Below are 22,534 nucleotides of genomic sequence, written 5' to 3'. Positions count from 1 at the left end.
ATGTAAATTATGAATGTGTGTAATGGCGTATGTATGTATTGCATTGATGAATGCGGTTGTGACGACCATGTCAAAACAAGAACTAGGTATGAATGGAGTCGTTTTTAGTTTTGCATAATAATTATTGTCAAATAGGTATTACAAGATGTTTTAAAAGATTCCAAAAACATAAATAAATAAAATCATTAAATTAACTTTGTCTAACTAAAAATGTTTGTTCATTTGATAATTGTGTTTGTCCTTTGTCGGTTTTTATTATTTACACATAATAATAATAATATAATGACGAACTCTTTGGATACTAGACGGGAAAAACAGTTTCTATAAATGTGTATGCAAGAAAGTGACAAAATGGAAAATTAAATTTTGAGTTCTGTTATAATGAAATAGCTTGTAATTAGAAGTAGAAATAACAAATAACTAATCGTAAATTTCGCAAATTTAGCAGAGGACATGCACTATAAACCAGTACATAAAGTTTTTCTATCCAAAGCTTTGCGTAGTTTTCAATACGTTTTAAATACAAATAACAGCACTACTCCACATATTTCTGGCTGTCAGTATTAAGCATTTATTATCAATCAAGCGCCTCCATTGGCTCGTCGTCGACCAATGAGAGCCGTTCTAAAATTAAATATCGGTGAATGTTGACGCCAGACATACATCGAAATGTTGATAAACTTCCAAATATGGCGGAGAGTTATTGATATGAATAACTTAAAGGGTGAAATACGCAATTCAGGGGGTGAAAGTTTTTTTTTTAATTTTTGTGACTGTTGTAATTGTTTTGTATTGTAATTACATATTACTTGCTTTGGATATTGTATAGATAAATAAATAAATATTAAGGACATTCTCTTACACAGATTGACTAAGTCCCACAGTAAGCGCAAGAGACAACGATATATATAATATGCAAATACATAAATACATAGAAAACACCCAAGACTCAGGAACAAATCTATGTGCTCATCACACAAATAAATGCCCTTACCGGGATTCGAAGCCAGGACCATCGGCTTCACAGGCAGGGTCACTACCCACAAGGTCAGACCAGCCGTCGTTCATAAAGCATCAGCTTTGCCTGCGCTGCGTGGAACTTGTTAATGGCACTCCCATACTTTAACTACCATGCCCGATTTGGTCGAAAACGGGTTAGGTATTAATTCCTTTCTTGCGCTGAAATTATTCTATTCCATACAAAATATATCTAATTTTAATAAAAATATGTTCTGGAAATTTTTATTTACCTATTAGCTTGGGTTGTAACTATAAAAGTCGCTACGAATAAAACGAATAATACATTTTATATTTTTATTTACTAAAAAAAGAAAAAGAAACATTCATAGGAAATCTGCGCTTAACAGAATGACTTTGACGCGCAAAATTAATAACACATAGTTATAATTAAATACCGATTTAATCACCTTATCAAAATAACCAAATTAAAGTATATTTAGGGCATATGATGGAAATTGGTGTTATAGGTATCGATTATTTAAGTACAGTCGAGATAGCTTGATTACCTACTTACTGTTATACAGTAACAGTCTTAGAAAGACCATCGTGACGAAAGAAATGCGGTATTGCGTACAGATTTCCGCTTAATTTAAGGTTTTTCCTTTTAATGAAAACCGCAACCAAGAAGCATATCAATATAGTTATTTCTTGTTATCTATTGGTTATGGATATGATTGTGTGATTGACAACTGACAGGCGTATCCTAATTTTAATTTTAGGATATGAATTCGATTCATTACCTACATATAGATTTGATCTGTCAGTGTCAAAAGTGTAATTTTTCAAGCAAATACGTCGCTTGTGACACTGACCGATTTTTATTCTGTTGTCGATTTTTTTTCGCCAGATTTCGATAAAATTTGGACAGGAGTTCACAATTTTGTAAAATTAACCGCTATTTCGCCATGTCTTTTACTTTCGTACTTAGGTACTTTCGTAAACTTTTTCGGGCCAAGTTATTTCTTATTTATCCGGCCTAGAATGACGAGTTCTTCATCAGACAAATGTTATCAAAATGTAATGAAAAAATAAATCGACAAAAAATAGAAATTGCGTATCACATCGATAACTAATTGATAATCAGAAATTACTATCTGAATAGGTCTCCAAAAATAGTGTTAGTATGTGTAGTGGATTCTTGAGCTGTGGTTTTTGGTAAACCGCATTATGTTGAGATGCATAATTAATTAATTACGTCATACCAGCTTCCGCGATATAACTTTCCCCGCAAGTACCTGGGTACCTTAGAGAATTATCCGAAAGCACTTTTAATAATCGGTATTCAATTGTATTCGGTTTAGAAGTTAACCTAAATATTGTAACGAATAAATGCGATTTTTACGAGTATATTCAAACTAGGATCAAAAATAAAGAGTATCCAGTTGGTACATTAGCCAAGAGATCATCGTTTGCATTTGTTATCCCGATATATTTTTTCCTTTTTGACGGGCGTTTGTCGATATACGATTATCATCTTGTCTAGGTCCCCAGAACATATTACGATGTGCTATAATTATTTCTTAGTGTACTGAAATGTGTTTTGCATATTTTATAGGTTTTATGTAAATGATTATTTTAGGATTTGTAACTTAACTTTAATTCGGTACAAAATATTTAAAACTTACAATAAATTCGAGCAAAACTATCTTACAATCAATAACGGTTAAAAACTTATGAAGCAGTTACACAATTATTCACTCCTAATGCTAAAAATAGGAATCGTATTTGAAAATAAGTTACAGAATAATTTTCAATAAATATTTGTAAGTGTTACACAAAAACAGTAAATTACAATAAATTGCTAATATCAATAAACAACTTGAATGAATAAATGAATAATATTTATTTCAGATTAATAAATATCCATATTCTTGTACAATCTGCCAATTACAATACTTCTATTGAAATGAAATGATTAATTTACAGGATACGATTACTTCTGATTATACTATCAAGACACGCGGTAGCGTGTCCAGCCAAGTTCAAAGAAAAAGGAACTGGCTACGCAGCAACCGTTACACGAACCACTTAGAGCTACTTTTGAGTTTTGACCCCTTCACAGATAAAATTTGGCACATTGATTCAAGTCCCTTAGCTTGTCTAAAATTCAAAATTTCCAAAGAAAATCCTGAAATTATAAAGGATTTGTCTTGGCTAGTTTTTACATATGACCTATATTTGTCTATGTTACTTTTCAAAAACGTGGGTTTGTTGGTTTAAAATAACTTTTAACTTACTTTTTTGTAAGCATGTTCCATCCTAGACTGCATAGGCACTTACCATTAGGTGTGATTGCGGTCAAATGCTTACCTTTTTCTAATAAAATAATAATAATAATTTCAGATTTTCTACACAGCGTAGGACTTGGCACCCATATAGATATAGATCAATTCTTTTGTCGGCGAGTCAACAACACATATTCTTAATATTGAACTTGGCTCTCATTTAATATTTGTTTTTCTTGGGATTAAAACCACAAGAAATGCCTTAAGGTACCGTTCGGATTCAGACTATCCCAGTATTACTGCTGCAGTAATGCGGCGCGATATTGGTGCCGGCTGCACTGCTGCGGCAAACTTCGACAATTCGAGCAGAAACATCAATTAAACATTACTGCAGCTGTTATGCTGTATGGTCAAAAATAGGTACTTGAAACATCGGATAGACCAGTATTTTATTTATTTGTTTCCTTTTTGTTAACTTGAACAAACCCAAAAACTGCATTTGATAATAAATTATCTTATACTGATTTGTATAAAAATAGTATTTTTTTAACACCCTGGGTTACTTAAAGTACAAAGCACAAAATTTGCAAACCAGGTTTGCGTTAGTTTCATTTACATAATAATATGTTACATATCAATGATACCTACAGTACATCATTTTAAACAAGTTTAAGTAAAGATTATATTACACGTAACGAATGCATTTTAAATCTAATTCGTACATAAATATAATATAATAGCTTGGCGTATATAAACATTATGTAATTATTGCCATTACTGACATGCAATTTTTACGGGATATTTCTAGCATTTTTCGTGATAAAGTGACTTGAGTACTGGTAGACTAATATTCTGAGATTCCTTAGAATATACTGAGTTTGAAAATAATAAGTAGCAATTATTAATACTTTAACACTTTTATTCGCCATCTGGAACAAAAAAATGCATGTTACTCTCATAGCAAATTAACTTTTATCTTGAGCAAAATTGTGTTCATTAAGAAACATCATCATTATCTTCCTAGCGTGGTCCTAACCTAACTTTTCGCCAAGGCTTATGGGAGCCTGGGGTCTGCTCTGAAACTTATCTCAGGATGATAAACTGAGTTCTGGTGGTGATTTTAAATTCAGTTAAATATAGTTGAACTTACTTGCTCCCGCCAGTGCTAAGGTCTTGCAGCTCGTTGCTATTGACAATCGCACGGTAAAGATTTATTACTTGATAATGTCCCTAGTCGCAACCGGCAGCTATCTGCCGTCAATTTCGTCTGCAGTGTGGTATGAACGGTGATGAACTGAACTGCTAAATCTATTTGAACTTGCCTCAGTTCCTCCCACCAAACCTGCGGATTTCCCATTGCCATTGACAATCGCACGGAAATGATTTCTTACTTGATGGTCATAATTGCGACCGGTACTCATCTGGCGTTAATTTCGTCTGCAGTGTGATATGGACGGTGACGGACTGAAATGTTAAATCTAGTTGAACTTACCTCACTTCCTCCCACCAGTGCTAAGGTCTTGCAGCTCGCTGCTATCATCGCTAGAGGCGCTTGGACAACCGTTCGGAGCCTGCGGATTGCCCATCGCCATTGACAACGGGATGGTGATGAACTGAGGCTGGTTTGATGATGACGCTGGAATAAAGATAAATCAAAGTAATTAATGAGAAAAAAATGGTACCTATTCGTATAAGTTCCCATTAAATAATATGTAAGTAAAATCAGATCAGAGTCAGATTGCAAATATTGTTAAGGGTTATGCTTGTAATGACCAGTGACCACCATGTATAAAACAATATTGTTGCTGCCATGTTAATGTTACGTCAATTTAAGGAAAAAGTTCTCAGCGGTTTCAAAATAATTGTTACATAGGTATTACTTACCACCCTCTTGTCCCTGGTTAGCAAGCCCCAGTATAAAACTGTGCGGGTACCCCATGGCCAAGTTACCGAGGCTCAGGTTCGAACCCAGCCCGTCAAGTCCCACTCCAGCTAACATCCCTGGGTACAGCATGGCGCCTCCGGGCAAGTCTATCTTTGGCAAGATCTTTGGCATAGGTGGTTGACTGGTTTTACTGCTGTCTGCTTCTTGAGTGATCGATGATGTGGACGCTTGTGGTTCCCTGTGGAATAAGTTTTTTTAGTAAGTTCGACAAACGTTTTCAGAAGTCAAAATTTATGCTGCTTTTTCGCATATCAAAAATTATAGGTATGTAGCAAACTTTTTGTCACATTCTAGGAATAATCAATACGAGAAGTATGGATCCTGATCCAGAGACATCCGAGAGGTTTTGTCTATGGATATACTCAATAGTTTTACAACAAGAAGAACATAAAACAGGTCACTAATAAGATGGATCAGATCAGGATTATTAAACAGAAACAGGGAGGGTTCGCTAGAGGAATTCATTACGAGGACAAATATGATAGCGGGGTGAATGTTTATTGTGAAAGTTACCGTTCAACAACGTATAATTTAATGAATATGAACTCTGAGCTTAAGTTAACTCACCTGCTACCGCCTTCCCGTTCAGTATTGCTGTTGCAAGCCCACTCCTGTTTAAAAGCCGCTTGGTTGAGCTTGTCGCTTGGAGACTCGGGATCGCTGCCGCTTTCGTCGCCGCTATCACCAGATGACGGTGGCTCGTCCTGTAAAGAATGAGAAAAAAATGTTAATTTTGATTATAAGTACTTCTTATTATCGTGTGAAGGGATCGTAACTAAATAATATTCTGCCAATATCTTGCCACCTCTAATCCCCGGTGGGTAGCTCTTATGAGGTCTTCTGTAGTGCACGCAGTTGGACACAGGGAACACTGCATCATATGTTGCGTTGTTTGTAGGTCGCCACATTCGCATCGCGCACTTTGTCCCGGGTTGATTCCCTATTTCAGAAGGTTGTCTTTGGACCGGCCCACTCCAGATCTTACTCCGGAATTATAATTATGTAATATCATCATCAATTGCATCTTAGAAGGCTAAGTGACAGGCGTAGCCTAGTTTGTGCTTTACTTATTGTAGGTATTAATTTTATTGAAAAACCTCGTACTTTCAAATTTTTTTAAGTGTTTGTAAGAAATAATAAATATGTATGTCTTGGCTGCTTCCTGACTTCATATTATTATTTAAATTTTGGGTTATCAAGTTATCATTGATTTTGGGGCGCTTAAGCTAATCAATGCTTAATTTAAAATATGTAAACGGTCATTATTCGAGCGTACACGCGCTTTATTACTTTGACCTCAATCATGTCCTGATTTATAAAAAAAGTGCATTACATAACACTGTAAGAACTGTACAAAATTCTCGGAAGTGTCAATAAAATATAAAAAATATCCCCAAGCCAAGCGCTTAAAAATTCAAAAAATACCATAAAACTTTCGTGTTCTAAAATAGAAAATATGTGAAAAATATAATAAAAAAATCAGAACAAGGGAGATGAAAATTTGAAAGACTGTAAACACCACAAATAACAAAACAACGGACAAGTGCGAGTCGGATTCGCCCACCGAGGGTTCCGTATAAATTAATTTTTTAGTATTTGTTATTATAGCGGCAACAGAAATATATTACGGTTCATGAGATACAGCCTGGTGACCGACAGACACACGGACAGTGAAGTCTTAGTAATAGGGTCCCGTTTTTACCCTTTAGGTACGGAACCCTAAAAACCACCGCCTTTACTAAGAGCATGAAGCTTGTCACTACAATTTACTGAAACCGCTAACTCACTTTGAGTTTTAGAGCCAATTTATAGGTGGCAAAAGTTTCAGGGTGGCTATTCACTACCCTCATCGACTTCGCTACTCATGCATAAGTATTTGTGTCGTTTTCAAGCAAAAGGTACAACACTATCGCTTGCCATAAGGACGCTCTAGCAGGTTTTTCGTATGAAGATACAAGCTTGTGGTAAGCGACAATAAACCTTTTGATTGTAAACGTCACTTTTATTGAAGTAAAACTTCTGTAGGCGCGACTAGCGGGTAACTCAGATATTTTTTGTGATGGAAGTAACGCTCAGTAGTGACACACGCACAATAGGACACACGTCAAAGTGCCAACATAGCGATAAACATCATCGTCAAAGAAGTTTTACTTCAATCGCGCGTAAAGATTACACGCACACACTTTTATTTTTATTTTTAACAAGCAGAAACGTCTGCGATATTAAGCTTAGAATTTACTGCCTTGGGTTAGACTCTGGATCGATACTCCAGCGCTTGCCAACTGAGCCACAAAGACCTGGCTGCGTAGCCAATAAGCCAATCGCTTACGCTACGTAGCGATCGAAACACAACGGTCACTGTCGCACTAATATGGAAGAGTGATAGAGAGATACAACGTTTCGTTGTCGTAGCGATAGCGATTGTCACCTTGGCTAGACCGGCTGGTCATGAATTGGCAAGCGCTGGAGTATCGATCCAGAGGCCGGTTCAAGTCTCATCCAAGGCAGTATTTTTTCCACTTAAATTTATTCTAAGTAAATACTTAGAATACATAGAATAAATAAATATTTATATTGAAAAAAAAAACTTACAAATGGATCAAATTTTTACTATACATTTTGATAAAGGTCTCCCAAAACTATACATTTTTCGTACCGTCAATTAATTACTGTCATGCAAGATATGTACAGACAGCTGCAGAGATAACTGACCCTCCTACACAGAAAGTTTGCATGGGGGGTCAACTATCTCTGCAGCTGACTGCTGCAGCTGTATATGTTAAAAGGGCTCAGTACAAAAATTTGATATATTGTATTTATTAAAAGTCAAAAGAACTCGTAATTTTATGCAGAAATCCCAAATCTAAAAAATGAAAGGTAAATAGGGAGGTTTTTAGTAATAAGTCGAATCTCATATAGAGGTATTTGTTAAAAATCTAGAGTTCTAACTATACTAGAAACTCGTACAGTCGAGTACAAAACTTTTTGTTAAACAGCCAACCGACACCACGTAAAGCGCATGGCCGTGAGCATGTTGCTTAAAACTTGCGAACTTGGCCGCTGCACAACGTTAAACCTTAATTACTTCAGGTGTAGTGTAGCAGTGAAAGGCGAAGCTGTATTAAGGATTTTTATCGGAAAGCTGTATGGTATTATTTATTTTCGTGGTAGATAAATTTTTTTTGTTATTAAATACCAATGCATCCTTTAACCTCAATAAAGGAAACAATATTATGACATGATAGAAAGTTTTTTAGTTTTTTTTTCCGAGGTTCCGAACTTTTTGTCTAAAACGAAGTTCCGATAGAAGTATGTATGAAGTGGCTAATATAAGATTAAACACACATAAGGGATGTATAATGTCCAGCTTTAAGATAAAAAAAATCTGTGTGATGTACGCAACTACAGTCGGACTAACGAAAAAAATGATTTTTGACAGACTTTGACCCTTTTACCTACCTACTAATAATACTAATTAATTTTTAGAAATATTATCATTACTTTATTCTCAGAACCTCGGTAATCGGTATACAACAATGATAAAATAATTTGAAATAAATAAATAAACAAAGGGAAGTTAATCTTTGTTTATTTATTTGCAAAAAATGAAACTCAGCTAGTGACCAAAGAGGGTAATAGAATAAAGCCGGAGCGGGCAAATTATGGCGTCCCTGCGGAGCTCTCCCGTTTGTATCACGGCGCTATTCTTGTGTTAAGGTGCGGTGTAGATGCACGAGAGAAAAATATCACAATGCTGCAGTTCCTGCTTAATAGATAAATATATGTTTTTAGTTCATGCTAGATATATATTCTTAAAATTGGGTAAAAGTAAGCATTTGACCACAATCTCACGCAACCGCAAATTATTGCGGCGCTATGCAACGTAAGTGCCATCCAATATTAAATAATTGGAGCGGCGTTAATAATAGCGTAAGCGCCAACCGCCATAAAGTAATACCTTTACCCGTGGGACGTCACATATCTTTACTATTTCGTATCTAGTGAAAATCTAATTCATTTCTTGAATCGCGCCGTTTATCGTAATTATTTTAATAGGTCTAGTTTTCACAGTTGTCTACGATGTGGCTGAAAGTTTGACCATGTATTTCTATTATGTTCAGTAAGTTAAAGATTGTTCATAGGCTATTTTCTATTTGAAAACCAATTCACCTATTGCATCAAAATTGAGTGTCAGTTTTTGTTTTTATTACATTTAAAGTCGGGCAGTTGAATAACAAAAATGTGTTGTACGTATTTGTCATCTACAACACACCTTAACCCGTGACACGCAGGTGTTGCAAACTAAAGGCTCTTCGCGTTTTAGCGAAAAATGTGTCCCCCGGTTTACGACCGCTTCCCACTCCGCGTTAGAGCGTTTTCACATTGTCAGATCTGATATCGGATGTAGGAAGGCAGTAAAATGTAAGATGTGTTTTTCTGTATATATTATGCATTTAATAAATCATTATTACTAAAAAAGGATCTACAGGTGGGATCGTGGTCAATCGCGGTCATCTTTAAAAAAAAACGACAAATAACGCAAAAAAGGCGGACTTAATGCCAATCGCACTCACTTGCCTGCAGCTGTTTTTATCATAGGCGCCTTCCGACATCCGATATCGGAAAGGCGCTTCCGATAAATTCAGCCATGTCGGAGCCCCCCGTCAGCTGTCGGACCGATAATATTTGTTTGTGTGCGTATTTGTAGGCATAATGCTTTTTGTAGTGTGCGTGAACGTTAAATCAGAATCAGAATCATAATTGGTTTAGACGGCGCCCGGGCGCGCCCCCCTCGGCCTGACTACGCGGATGTCGGATTCTACATCCGATATCGGATCGGACAATGTGAAAACGCTCTTACGGCCATATTAAATTATAACGAGGATATTGTGGAACATTTAACCGGGAAAGTGCTCGTCTTTACGAACATCAGGATAATAAGAAGATACCTAGTCATACACAAAAAACCTTTATTAAGCTGTGTTCAAACAAACATGCATAACTTTTACATACATTTTGACATGTCCCAAATGTATCAATCGCTATGAAATTTGGAATATAAAAAAAACCGGACAAGTGCGAGTCGGACTCGCCCACCGAGGGTTCCGTACTTTTTAGTATTTGTTGTTATAGCGGCAATAGAAATACATCATCTGTGAAAATTTCAACTGTCTAGCTATTATCACGGTTGATGAGATACAGCCTGGTGACAGACAGACGGACAGAGAAGTCTTTATCACCTAGATTAAGAGTGACAGATCCCGTAATCAGTATTTACGCTTAACTTTGATAACAATAGATTACTTATTCGGAACCAACAAAGGTTTAATTTAAAGCATAAACAACTAGTGATATAATACCGAAGTAATTAATTGGTATCAGCGGTGGCATCGCGGGTACAATTGTTAATAAATATAATGCGGATGATTCTGCGGGAGGCGATATGATCGGGCCTTTACTGGGAACGAGAGAATAGGGAGGACATTCGTCTATAAAATGAAAGGTATTGCTAGAATTTATTGTCCTTAGTCTTCATATATATTTCTATTTGTTTCGAATAGTTGTGATCCTTCTTAAAATATCGAAATAAATAAATATTATACGACATTATTACACAAATTGACTAAGTCCCACGGTAAGCTAAATAAGGCTTGTGTTATGGGTACTTCGACAACGATTTATTTATAACTCGCGACCCGCCCCGGCTTCCAACGGGTGCAATGATGATATACATATAAACCTTCCTCTTTAATCACTCTATCTATTAAAAAAAACGCATCAAAATCCGTTGCGCAGTTTTAAAGATTTAAGCATACATAGGGACAGACAGACAGCATGAAGCGACTTTGTTTTATACTATGTAGTGATAACGGTACAGCTCTCATAACAGTTGCCCAGTGCGATAGTGTAGCAAATATATAGTCATCTAGACATATATAATATATACGTATTTACATAGCATTTATATACATAGAAAACACCCAGCAACAAATATCCATGATTATCACACGAATAAATGCCCTTACCAAGATTTGAACCCAGCACCAACGGCTTCATAAGCAGGGTCACTACCCACTAGGCCAGACATGTCGCCAAATGATTCTTAATAGTCACACGAACCTAGTCGCTGGCTGCCATAGAATCAAAGTTACACCCATTTTACAACGACTTTCTAAAATTACATGGACATATTGACCATGAATATTCAAGTAACTCATATCTATGTCTAGTACTAGTTGTAAGAACTTGTAATGCAAATAAAAGCGGGAAGTTGTAATATTTTTTTTGTACATACAAAATTAATCAGAAGCAATATTCGGCTCCGCAGTGCCACACTGATTCTCGCGACGAGCTTTGCGTGCCCTTCTCTTATTCGACGCCTGTGTGAATCCCTTCTCAATCTTAATACGTCACTCAGTATATGTACTTTGTCACGCGCACAAAAATATATCTCTCTTCCCCATTCCACAAAACACTGCTTTCACTGTCACAAAAATTACCCGGGTACAGTTAGACAGCACAATAGCGCGTGGGCGTACCCTTTATATGCCGACGGTACTAAATAATAATTGCGGCTAACTAACTACCGTTTAACGCATTCGCCTTTATTCTGTACATCTGATAAGTTGTAGAGTTAGCAGAGGGAGCTAAATTGTTTATTATTTTGACTACACAATGTGATCACGTACACTTAAGTTCATGTATTAATTTTTTATTTATATTAACTATTTATTATGTACGTAAATAGATAGATAGATCTTTATTCATAACCACAACGTACAATAATAATTAAGTAAAAATAATGAGCACAAAATCGTGAAAGTATAAATTAGTATAAGTTAAGAAATAAAAAAAAACGCAATACAATCAATATACGCGATATAATCCGTTTTCATAGTTTTATTTCATGAGTAACTATCGCGGTAACCGAAGACAATATTAGTATAAGTTAAATTTAACTTTAGATACAACTTTTAATAGAACCATAATGGGCCATGATTATTTATATATACCGGGTGTGGCCTGTAACACGTGCAAATAATTTAAACATAAATTATACTCCTCAAACAATAACACGCTTATTCAATAACTTTTAAAAATTATGAAGTCTTATTTTTCCTATTTTTCATACAAATTAAATATTATCTTCAACGTACGCTGTCATCGGTGTGTTTGGCGTTGCTTCTCACGCTTTAAATTAAACATAACAAAATTCGTAATACATAGCGTCTTAGAATAAGCTTTAAAGTGTTGTAATATGCAAAATTTAAGTTATATTTAAATGTCACTGAACAAATATTGGTCAGTGTGAGGACCACAGCCTATAGGTAGTTTAATTTTTTGCTCGTGTTACAGGCCACACCCGGTATACAGTTATATAGTTGCATTTAACTACGTTCAAATATACCAAGGCGCAAACATTATATATTAACTATGATAGTATCTTATAACGTACCACCACCACCACGTACAGCTGCAGAGATAACTGACTCCCCCTGCAAACAAGTTTCTATGAAAGGGAGGGGGGGGGCGTCAGTTATCTCTGTAGTTTACTGTAGCTACATAAAGGTGCTCTATGTCCTCTCCTATGGGTAGGACAAATGTATAGGCACGAGGTTAAAATCAGCCTCGTGGTTCCTTAAAACAAAATTAGCTGACCCCTTTAGATTAAACACCCGGTATTTTATTAAATATAAAAAGATGATTCGTAACAATGTTGCATGTCTACCTACGTATAAAAGAAAGATAAAGTGTTATATTATTATCTATAGTTTGTCAAAGTACTGTCTCATTTCAAACATAGACAGATATAATAATACTATCTTTGTCTTACACCAGTACTAACACCCAAAAGAAAAGCATGAGTATAGTTATCTTCGGTTCTTATTAAGGTAATGCCAAATTGGTTTGACCAACTATATAATTAAAATTGAAACAAACTGTGACGAGTTATATTGTCGTGCTCGCTCGCGTATAAATTTTACAGTCTGTACTATTTTTGTAGACCGTACACTAGAAATGTCCACAACTGCTATCGGTATGTTTTGTCTGTTTTAGGACGAAGTACCCGCAGTCCGCTCCGTAAACGCCTCGTGACGAAGCCGGAAGTGGATGGTGTTATGCAACATTTCTGTGAACTTTTTCACCTGATGGTTTTATCAGAAAAGCAGCGCTGGAAATCACCAGCATTATGTTGAAATGGCAATATTGTGGGAATTTTTGGTGTTTATGTTTTTTTTTGTATAATTGTCGCATATTTACAAATAAAAATTTTCGTTAATATTAAAGCTGTCATGGTAAAAAATAACTAACGAAGATCGCAGTATTATTTGACATCATATATAATGTCTGGCTTCTAAACACCTAGTTAGCACACAAGCTAACTAACTGAATTTACTGCACCATTGACCTGTGCATTTGGTCTTTGTATCGTCTGGTTTTTGTATTTTTCACAATCTACTCTAGTTAAATACGCACAGTTTTAAATTTTTCAATAAATTTAGTCGTGCCTTAAAATCAGGATTATTGTAACTTGATTAAAATATAATAAGAACATAAAAATGTGATGGAATTGAATTATTGAGTTATCAATATTAATTAATATTTAAACGTTATATTTTTACTATTCACGTTCAATTGTAAAAAAACACTGTTGCACAACACCATCCCCACATAAAGCGTGAAGCGTAGTAATTTTACAGCAGCTCGCAAAATATACTTTGTATGTTGACACTTTGCACCGTGTTGACGATGTTGCCGGCTGTTGGATTTAACGGAGTGAGGATGCGTGCTGAATTTTCAGGTTCCAATCTAGTTAAGTCATTTATGTAGTTGATTTTGTTTATCACAGTTGCTTGGAAATATTGCTTACTGCGTACTTAAGCGAAGTCATAAATCTCACTACGATAATTGTACCTTAGAGTACCTGCTTAAATGCACAATTGCCAAGTTAGTTACAAAGTAAAGTTTTAAATTGATGGCAAACAACATTTTTAAGCCTACGTACTCGTATTTATTTTATTTTATTCTTAACAGTAAAGTTAATCATTGTATTTATCGTCCTTTGTTAGGGTTCCGTACCTCAAAAGTAAAAAACGGAACCCTTATAGGATCACTCGGGCGTCTGTCTGTCTGTCTGTCCGTCTGTCACGGCCTATTTTCTCCGAAACTACTGGACCAATTAAGTTGAAATTTGGTACATATATGTAAGTTTGTGACCCAAAGGCGGACATGTAACGTAAACAAATTATTTTGAAACATGGGGGCCACTTTTGGAGGGTAAATGAGAAAATTAAAAAATAAAATTTTTCAAACTATATCGTGTTATATATCAAATGAAAGAGCTCATTGTAAGAATCTCAAATATTTTTTTTTATAATTTTAGGATAAACAATTTCGAAGTTATTCCAGAAAATAGGCAAAAAATTACCATTCCCCCCCCTTTATCTCCGAAACTACTGGTTCTAAAATTTTGAAAAAAATACACAAAATAGATCTTTACCTATAGATTACAGGAAAACCTATTAGAAATTGCAGTCAAGCGTGAGTCGGACTTAATTACTTTTGATCCGACCCCTAAGGGTTTTTTAAAGACATTTCACTCACATTTTACATAAAAATACATTGTTTAAATTGTGTAATGTACGGAACCCTTGGAACGCGAGTCCGACTCGCACTTGGCCGGTTTTTTTAAAATGAAAACTCTGTCGACCTGTCACTTTGTTTCATAGCTGTACTTATGCCTATTTCCAATTCCATTTTCAGTTACCACATTTTTTCAGGATTTAAATATTTATATATATATATATATCCGTAAGTAAGAGATATCTGCCTGATGGCAATATTGAAACTCTCTTAACATAAGAAAATACACGTAATTAAAGATCGTTTAATGTAATTAGTATGCGACTAAGTGCAGTTTCGTTAAAGTTTAAATAAATACAATTTTAAATAAGTTTAATCTCAAGTAAGCCATAAATCTTGTGGAATGCCGGCTGTGGTCGAAAACCCTCAATTAGGTGGATATTTAGTGCATGCGGTGCACGTGCCGCCGGTGCTATGCACAAATTCTTCTCGTTTCGGGAATATTGCTTATAAAAATGTTGAAACCGTTAAAAAATCACATAACAGACGTAGGGTATCTACCGGTCAGTAATAATACCTAATACTATAACCGATTTGCCTACAATCGTCTTGTTCTCAGAAAACTTTTTTATATTTTATGGCCCTGTTCTTCCTATCCTTGTTTTGCTAGTTGACGAGAAAATGTGTCTGTACATAGGTACTAGTTATAGATTTTTCAAGTCAGTGTGTGTTCAATGTGACGACATATTCAAAATGTGATGAAACATCACATAACTAATAAAATGGGGACAAAATGACCAAAACTTTTATGCTAAGTGGGTACTAAAATTTCAGTTATCATAATTAAACTTAATTAAAACTCAAAGACATTGCCGAAGAAGGCATGGAAAATAAATTAAAAATAAACTTCTCAAAATTAATATTTCTCCCCGTCCTTTTCCGTTATTCAATGGATTTGTATTATTCATAAGTCATAATAACTTTCCATCTCTAATCAAAATCATGTCGCCTCTTATTACGTCTAACTTAAACCAAATAAAATTCTAATTAGCGGAACAAAAGCTCGTTTTCAATTCAAATTCAATCCGAACTTCACAACGCGAAGTGACGGAACGTGGCGGCTGATTCTGTAATATAACAATTTGAACGAACGTCGAACTGATTGTGTGTAACTGATGACATCGACGACAACAACGTATATGATTCTAATTGAAAAATGACAACTTTACAGGAGAGCAAATCAGAAGTAGAATCCTTATAATTTTTTTTGTGTTAAAGATAATAAACTGAAATTTGGCACACATGATTATAATTTTATTTTATTGCTTATTTTATTTTCATATAACTCAATTTAATGGTATTTTTCGAGAAAATGCAGATAGCCCACTAGATTAAGTTATAACGATTTGCTCACCGTTGTGTATACCGTTCTATCTACCACTTAGAATATTATACTTGGTTTCAATTTTCTTTAAGAACTACGTAAGCAGGTCTATCTGGGACTTAGAACATTATACTTGGTTGTAATTTTCTATCAAATCTTCGTATGTAGGTCTATCTGGGACTTAGAATATTATACTTGGTAAAAAAAGTGTCCGACTCACTGTAAAAGATTCTATGTGTGAAGTAAATCATCAAATTTAAGTCATTTGTTTCGATTATTTTTTTAAATTATATAACATAGTTTTAACGCACTATTTTTTATTTTATTTTTGGTTGCATAATTATTTTATATAAATCTGAATAATTATAATTTTGACACATTTTGCAGATAGAATCATATTCGACATTAGTTTTATAACTTAATAATTATGAAGAAAGTACTAAATAAAAGTAAAAGTTTATTAGTTGTTATTAAAATTTATTAGATGTGTTGTTTATTCAATATTATGTAATAAAAATGTAAACCTGTTACTAACACCTTACATATCAGTCTACATCACGGAATTAGTCAGGAAAAAAGGAGCACCTTTAAACATTGTTCTTACTTATTTACCTTAGGGTTTACTATCACATTGATAAATCTTCTTTAATATCACGTGAGTTATCAGTCTTTCTGACAAAATTACGTATTCAAACAAGTCTTTGAATCAATCAATTGTGAGACATAATTCAATCAAATGAATAATGTCTTACAATAAAAATAAAAACAAACGTCAGGATCAAGATATTTTCGCGAAGAACCCAGGTCACGGTGCCCCCGCCAAGACGAGCAAAGCGAAGCGCACTACCTACCTTTTCTCGAAGCGCGTTGTCGTTTTTTTGAACCCTCATTACTTGGGTTTAGATTATACCAGATAAACAAAATTCTCGGCATATGATGTCATTAGTAGACTTAGTAAGCATAAACACTTTCAATTACATAACTCTTATTTACTATAGATTTTATTCATATCTAAAAAAAAAAACAATTTCGTCACTCACTCACTCACTGATGATCATCAAAACATTTAGGGTCCTTCCCGAAATCCTAGGAAGCTGAAATTTGGTATATAACATAGTCTTAGTACACAAACAACAGAAAAATTCAAAAACTTGAAATTTTTAGCCCCTAAGGGGTGAAAAGGGGGGTAGCATTTTGTAGTAATAGTTTTCAACCCTCAAATCACCCCGTAAGGGGGTGGAAAAGAGCGTTACGGGAAAAAAGGGGGCTGAAGTTTGTATGGGGAATCAGTAAAAAGCAGATTGTGGAAAATATGCCTTCAGATACGTATTTCAGGATTTTTAATAGTAAATTACTCCCAATCCTTTAAATTAGGGAATGGAAAATTGTCATACGCAACTTACAAATAGAAGTGAAATCCCACCAAAAACATTTTCATGTAAAATGTTGCCAAGATGAAAGAAACCATTAGGCTCGCACTGTCAAAAACTTAATATCAGATCTCTTGTAGAGCCAAGCTTCTAACTACTTGTGGGTAGACCTACTTGTAGTTAGGGCTCTACATCTTAGTCAAATTTTTAGTTTCGTTACTACAAGAACTATTGTATAATAAAGAATAATGAATAAATTTTTCACCTTCCGTCCATGTGACGGTAGCGAAACGGCCAAGCCACAATACATAATTCGTGACATTCAAAGAAGGATCTCTAATATTTTCAAAATTATTCATACAATCAAAGTTTTGGTTGTCTTGCCTGTCTGGAACTGTATTTGCTAACTGGGGTGACAATGTTTTTTGTTTTTATAAATATAATTCCTCGCATGATGCTTCGTCCATCCTTAGTGGTGACTCTGAAAGTCAAATACCTACCATGCATATTAAAAGCAACATAGATTAAGCTTTAACATTATGTGCATATATTCATACGTAAAGCTATATTAGTGGTGCAATGTAAACAGTGATCAAAATAAGGATTAGCTATAGGTACAACAAAACTGCCCGTATAAAACCTTCATCTAGGATAGTTATTTTATTACACATAGCATAGCATTATAACATAATACTACGCTTAAGCTTTTTATTATTTAAATTAGCACTTGCAATGAAAGATATGACTATTTTGAGTGTGTTCAAAAACAAATAAAAAAAAGGTAAATAGTTCTAAGTGACTGATTAAATGGCGTAAACAGTTCTAAGTGGCAGATAGTCCTGCGTGCGTAGTTCTCTTAAATAATACTTTTCGCGTATGTAGTTCTATATGTCACATCGAACACTTTACACATTTTTAAACGTAAAAACATAAAAATATAAAGAAAATGTAAATAAATATTACATACCTCCATTTTATTGTGGTCGATTTATTTAGTTCTGTTTTGATGTAATCCGTACCCGATCTTTTTGCTCCTGATTTTAATGATTCCAACCATCTCGCACGTTTCTCCGTCATGATTAACAAACTTTATATTTGTAGTAAATTGATCGATCGAATGAATTCAACAAAATTCTTACAAAAACTCAAAATTAGGACAAAATTAACGTAATAACATGTTAATATTCTCTAGAAAACGATCGAAGCATTCACAACCGTTGACTAGCCGGTCCGCCGCGAACTGAGTGCGATGTGGTAAATAGCGCTCCGTACGCGCGAGTGAGTGAGATGGCATTCATCGCGTACGATTCGATGTGGCACTTGGAATGGTGTTCGTGTTAGTATACAGATTTTCGACTCAGATGGCACTGTATGCGTCATTTAAAAATCTATACTAAGTGACATTTTAAGAAAATTCTTATACCAGGCGATAGGTTTCGACTTCTAGATCATTATGCTACAGCTGACGTAGTTCGAACCTTTTAGCACTTTGCACCTTGTACGTTGTTGTCGTCGACATGACTCCAAGTCAAAACAAGATTAAAACCATGTGTGCCATTTTATATAAAGTTGTACACTACACCTTTTTTTCCTAAATCACGAGCTCTTTCGATCCCAATAGGAGAAAAAAATGTCCCAAGATTTTTATTTACAATTAGTTACAATTTTTCATTGATTATGATTATGTATGGCAGTAACGGAGTGGAAGAGTCGAAAAATATATATAGATTTTAGGACACTTCTTTTTATTTAAGGATCCAAAGAGCTCGTCATTCTATTCTAGGCAGATATAACGAAAAAAATCCCAAATTTAAAAAAGTGACCTAAGTACAACTTTAAATACAATGACCCATATTATCAAAAATATAAAACGGAATCGGCCTCGAGAGCGTACTCAGAGCTAAGAGACAATCGCCGATCGTGTCCGATAGCGGCCGATCGGTCGGACGATCCGTTGGCCGATCGCGCGACAAGATATCGCTGGTAATAAGGATATTTGTAGTAATGATGTAGTGGTTAAGATTTAGTAGATTACTTTTTAATCGGTGCCGCGCTTTTGCGCTTGTAATTATAATTTAATAATTCGGACTAACTTAAAACATGGAATTACAAATAACACATCTAATGACAGGTTTATATTTTCCTTTTAGACTTTTTAGCAAGTAGGGCGAGATTTTCGAGAATTTATACAGCTTGCAAGGAAATCATGAAAAGCGATTTAATTCCTTAATTTTATTTGTCAGTGAAAGAAGTCAAGCGAATCATATAATATTAATCTTTCATTTTTCGCGCAAACAAAGGTTGAGAAACGTTGCTCTCGGTATTGTCAAAGCTAATTAGAAGAAAAGACTTCGTTTCCTTAAGATGACAACGGGAATTTAATTTAAACAAAGAATGCTTAAACTCTCGAACTTGTAATAATATAAACAGCTATCTACATTCAATTGGAAGAGACGTTGGAGTCTAATAAATCGAAGTTCAGGCGAAGTTGGAGAAATTCCCGGCAGAAACTAATTGTAGTTTGCAGTTGCAAGGTCCCAATTTATTCAAGGCAATTGATTGGATAGTCTGGGTGGTAATGGAGCCGATAAAAGGAAAACAAATGATGAGTGCGATGTATTGTATCGCGCTTAATGGAAAGGCGAAGTGTCTGTCAACAAAAATAGATGTTAAATATATACTAAAGAAACAACCGGACAAGTGCGAGTCGGACTCGCCCACCGAGGGTTCCGTACTTTATAGTATTTGTTCTTATAGCTGCAACAGAAATACATCATCTGTGAAAATTTCAACTGTCTAGCTATCAGCCTATCACGGTTCATGAGATACGGCCTGGTAACAGACAGACAGACAGACAGAAAGTGGAGTATTACTAATAGGGTCCCGTTTTTAGCCTTTGTATACGGAACCCTAAAAAAGGGACCAAGCCTTCTTGTGACCGAGGTCGGAATCCAACCAGCGTGCGGCCTCGGCAATTTTTCTTTAGTATATGACTTCTATTTCCGTTCATAATTTATATACGAGTATATTGTGTGACTACTTAACAAGACAAATCAAAATAAATATTAACAGGTCTGTCAGTTTCTGTAGGCACCCCTAGTGTAAATTTCATTCGATAGCATGACCTAAGGTACGCGTTTGCGTTAAGTATCATTTTGTATGGGATATTGAGTTTCCAAAACGTACCGCTTGGCGCTCTGTTCAAAATCCCATGAAAAAATAGACATAACACAAACGCGAACGCTCTACATATTGGACAAAAGACAAAAGTGCATAAGCATACTTAAGGCTGTTAGGGTTTTCACGTCATATAATTATAGTATTTGTTTTGATATGGTAGTACCTATTAACACCGTTTTGTATGACAAATATAGACTAACACTGTATTAAATAGTTAAACCCACATATTTCGTTTCCAAACCAGTACCCACATCAAGCAACGGCTGAAGAGGAAACTTATTTTATGCTTAGCACATAAAGAGTACAAACGCATCACCAGTATTCGTTATCTCCCTTCAGCTTCAGCTTTCGAGCCCCATTGTATCAACATACCTTTATTAACTGAATTGTGAGGTGCAATGTTCATACGATTTACGACGCGCGATGAATGTGCTAATTATATGTTAACAAACCATTTTGTAACGTTTTGGGCCGATAAATTTGTTCTTCACACTGGCTTCGGGATCTCAGAGAATAATTAGAGTTTTTGTTAAGCTGACGGTCAGTTAGCTTTGCATTGTGGGTGGTCTTAGATTGTCACTAGTAAATTGTAATAAATAAATAAATAAAATGTTTATAAGATTGCAGATCTGGATGAAATAATTAATCACATATAAAAAATTGTGAAAAAGACATCCCCCAGATCTGAAAGAAATACTAGAATAGAAGAACATGTTTTCATGACACTTGTCATGAAAATATGTTCTCGGAGGTTTCAAAAATAGTTGTGATTTTTTAGAATCGTAGTGCAAGCTACAAATACAGATCGAGTACACAAATGCAGTACCCTATTTGTTCAAGCAAATACAAAGAGATTTACAAAAGTTCACACGCAATTATATGAGCGATTATCACACAAAAGCCCGATACAACTTATCTCCAATCAGAACTCGCCGAAACTCGAGTAAACAAGGACCGAAATAAACTATTTAAATCGCTGAAACACATTGTAAATCATTATTCCGGGGCCCTATACAAATGTCCGAACATACACGAGAGCCCACAAACATGTGTATAGCAAAGAATTCCTATTATACCAGACGGAATGCATGCGGTTGATTTTGAATGGCCGCTTATTATGCACCCATTTACACCCGCGAGATTCCACGGATCTATGAGAAGGAAGCTGGAAAAGTCTACACAAAATTTGAATAAATCGTAGCCAAAGGGGCTAACACATACTCCATTATTTATAAATACGGGATATTTATTTCTTCCCTAATCCTCAAAAGTAGTTCAGCTCAATCACAATCATTTTATCCAAAAATAAATACGTAGTACTTAAATTAAAGAAGTAAATTCGATTTCCTATAAAGGAATTTCCTGGCATGCTAGGAGTGTTAGGGCATCAATCAATTAGTCAGTATATCGTCTCTAAAAAATAAATGTATAGACGCAAGCTAACTCTGTCTTTTAAGGTATGTTTTATCGCTGCAATTTCCGTTTCAGTCCCAGTGAATTTAAAGATTTTATTAATATTTTGTGGTCTCTGGTCTGACACTGAAGAAGTCGTTGCTCCGCATAGCTTAGAATGGCTTAGATCTTTCTTAATGATGGAAGGAGAAAGAAGAAGAATTTTTAGCAAATTTCAACATAAATCTCTTGAGGCTATATGAAGCTTTTCCAGCCTTCCTACCTCCCCGCGCGGACACAACAGTAGCCTTTGGGCTCTCGATACGCATCGCGGCTGGTAACAAGGCCCGTGTTCCTGTCAATCGCGCTAATGTTGTGCACACTCGGTTAAGCGTGCCTATGCAGACGTGGGCGGTGATGACGGGGGCTTGTT

General features: G+C 35.2%; 1 protein-coding gene across 3 annotated transcripts in view; it reads right to left on the bottom strand.

Moving 5' to 3' along the window:
- Positions 1 to 1,300: 1,300 nt before the first annotated feature.
- Positions 1,301 to 22,534, bottom strand: part of LOC134744624 (serum response factor homolog) — a 278,373-nt gene continuing 257,139 nt past the window's right edge. For 2 of the 3 annotated variants that reach the window (XM_063678502.1, XM_063678504.1), the window contains 4 exons: positions 5,758 to 5,894; positions 5,130 to 5,368; positions 4,738 to 4,881; positions 1,301 to 4,174 (listed from right to left, as the gene is read on the bottom strand). In XM_063678502.1, coding sequence (XP_063534572.1) covers positions 4,739 to 4,881; positions 5,130 to 5,368; positions 5,758 to 5,894 — 519 coding nt within the window. In that variant the 3' untranslated portion in view covers positions 1,301 to 4,174; position 4,738. Of the gene's footprint in view, positions 4,175 to 4,549; positions 4,568 to 4,737; positions 4,882 to 5,129; positions 5,369 to 5,757; positions 5,895 to 22,534 lie in introns of those variants that run through there. The other variant, XM_063678503.1, reaches the window with a different exon arrangement.

This window comes from Cydia strobilella, chromosome 10 (genome assembly GCF_947568885.1).
Source record: "Cydia strobilella chromosome 10, ilCydStro3.1, whole genome shotgun sequence".
Classification (NCBI taxonomy): Eukaryota; Metazoa; Arthropoda; class Insecta; order Lepidoptera; family Tortricidae; genus Cydia; species Cydia strobilella.
Note: the sequence above shows the minus strand (reverse complement) of the source record. Positions and strands in the feature narration are given on the sequence as shown.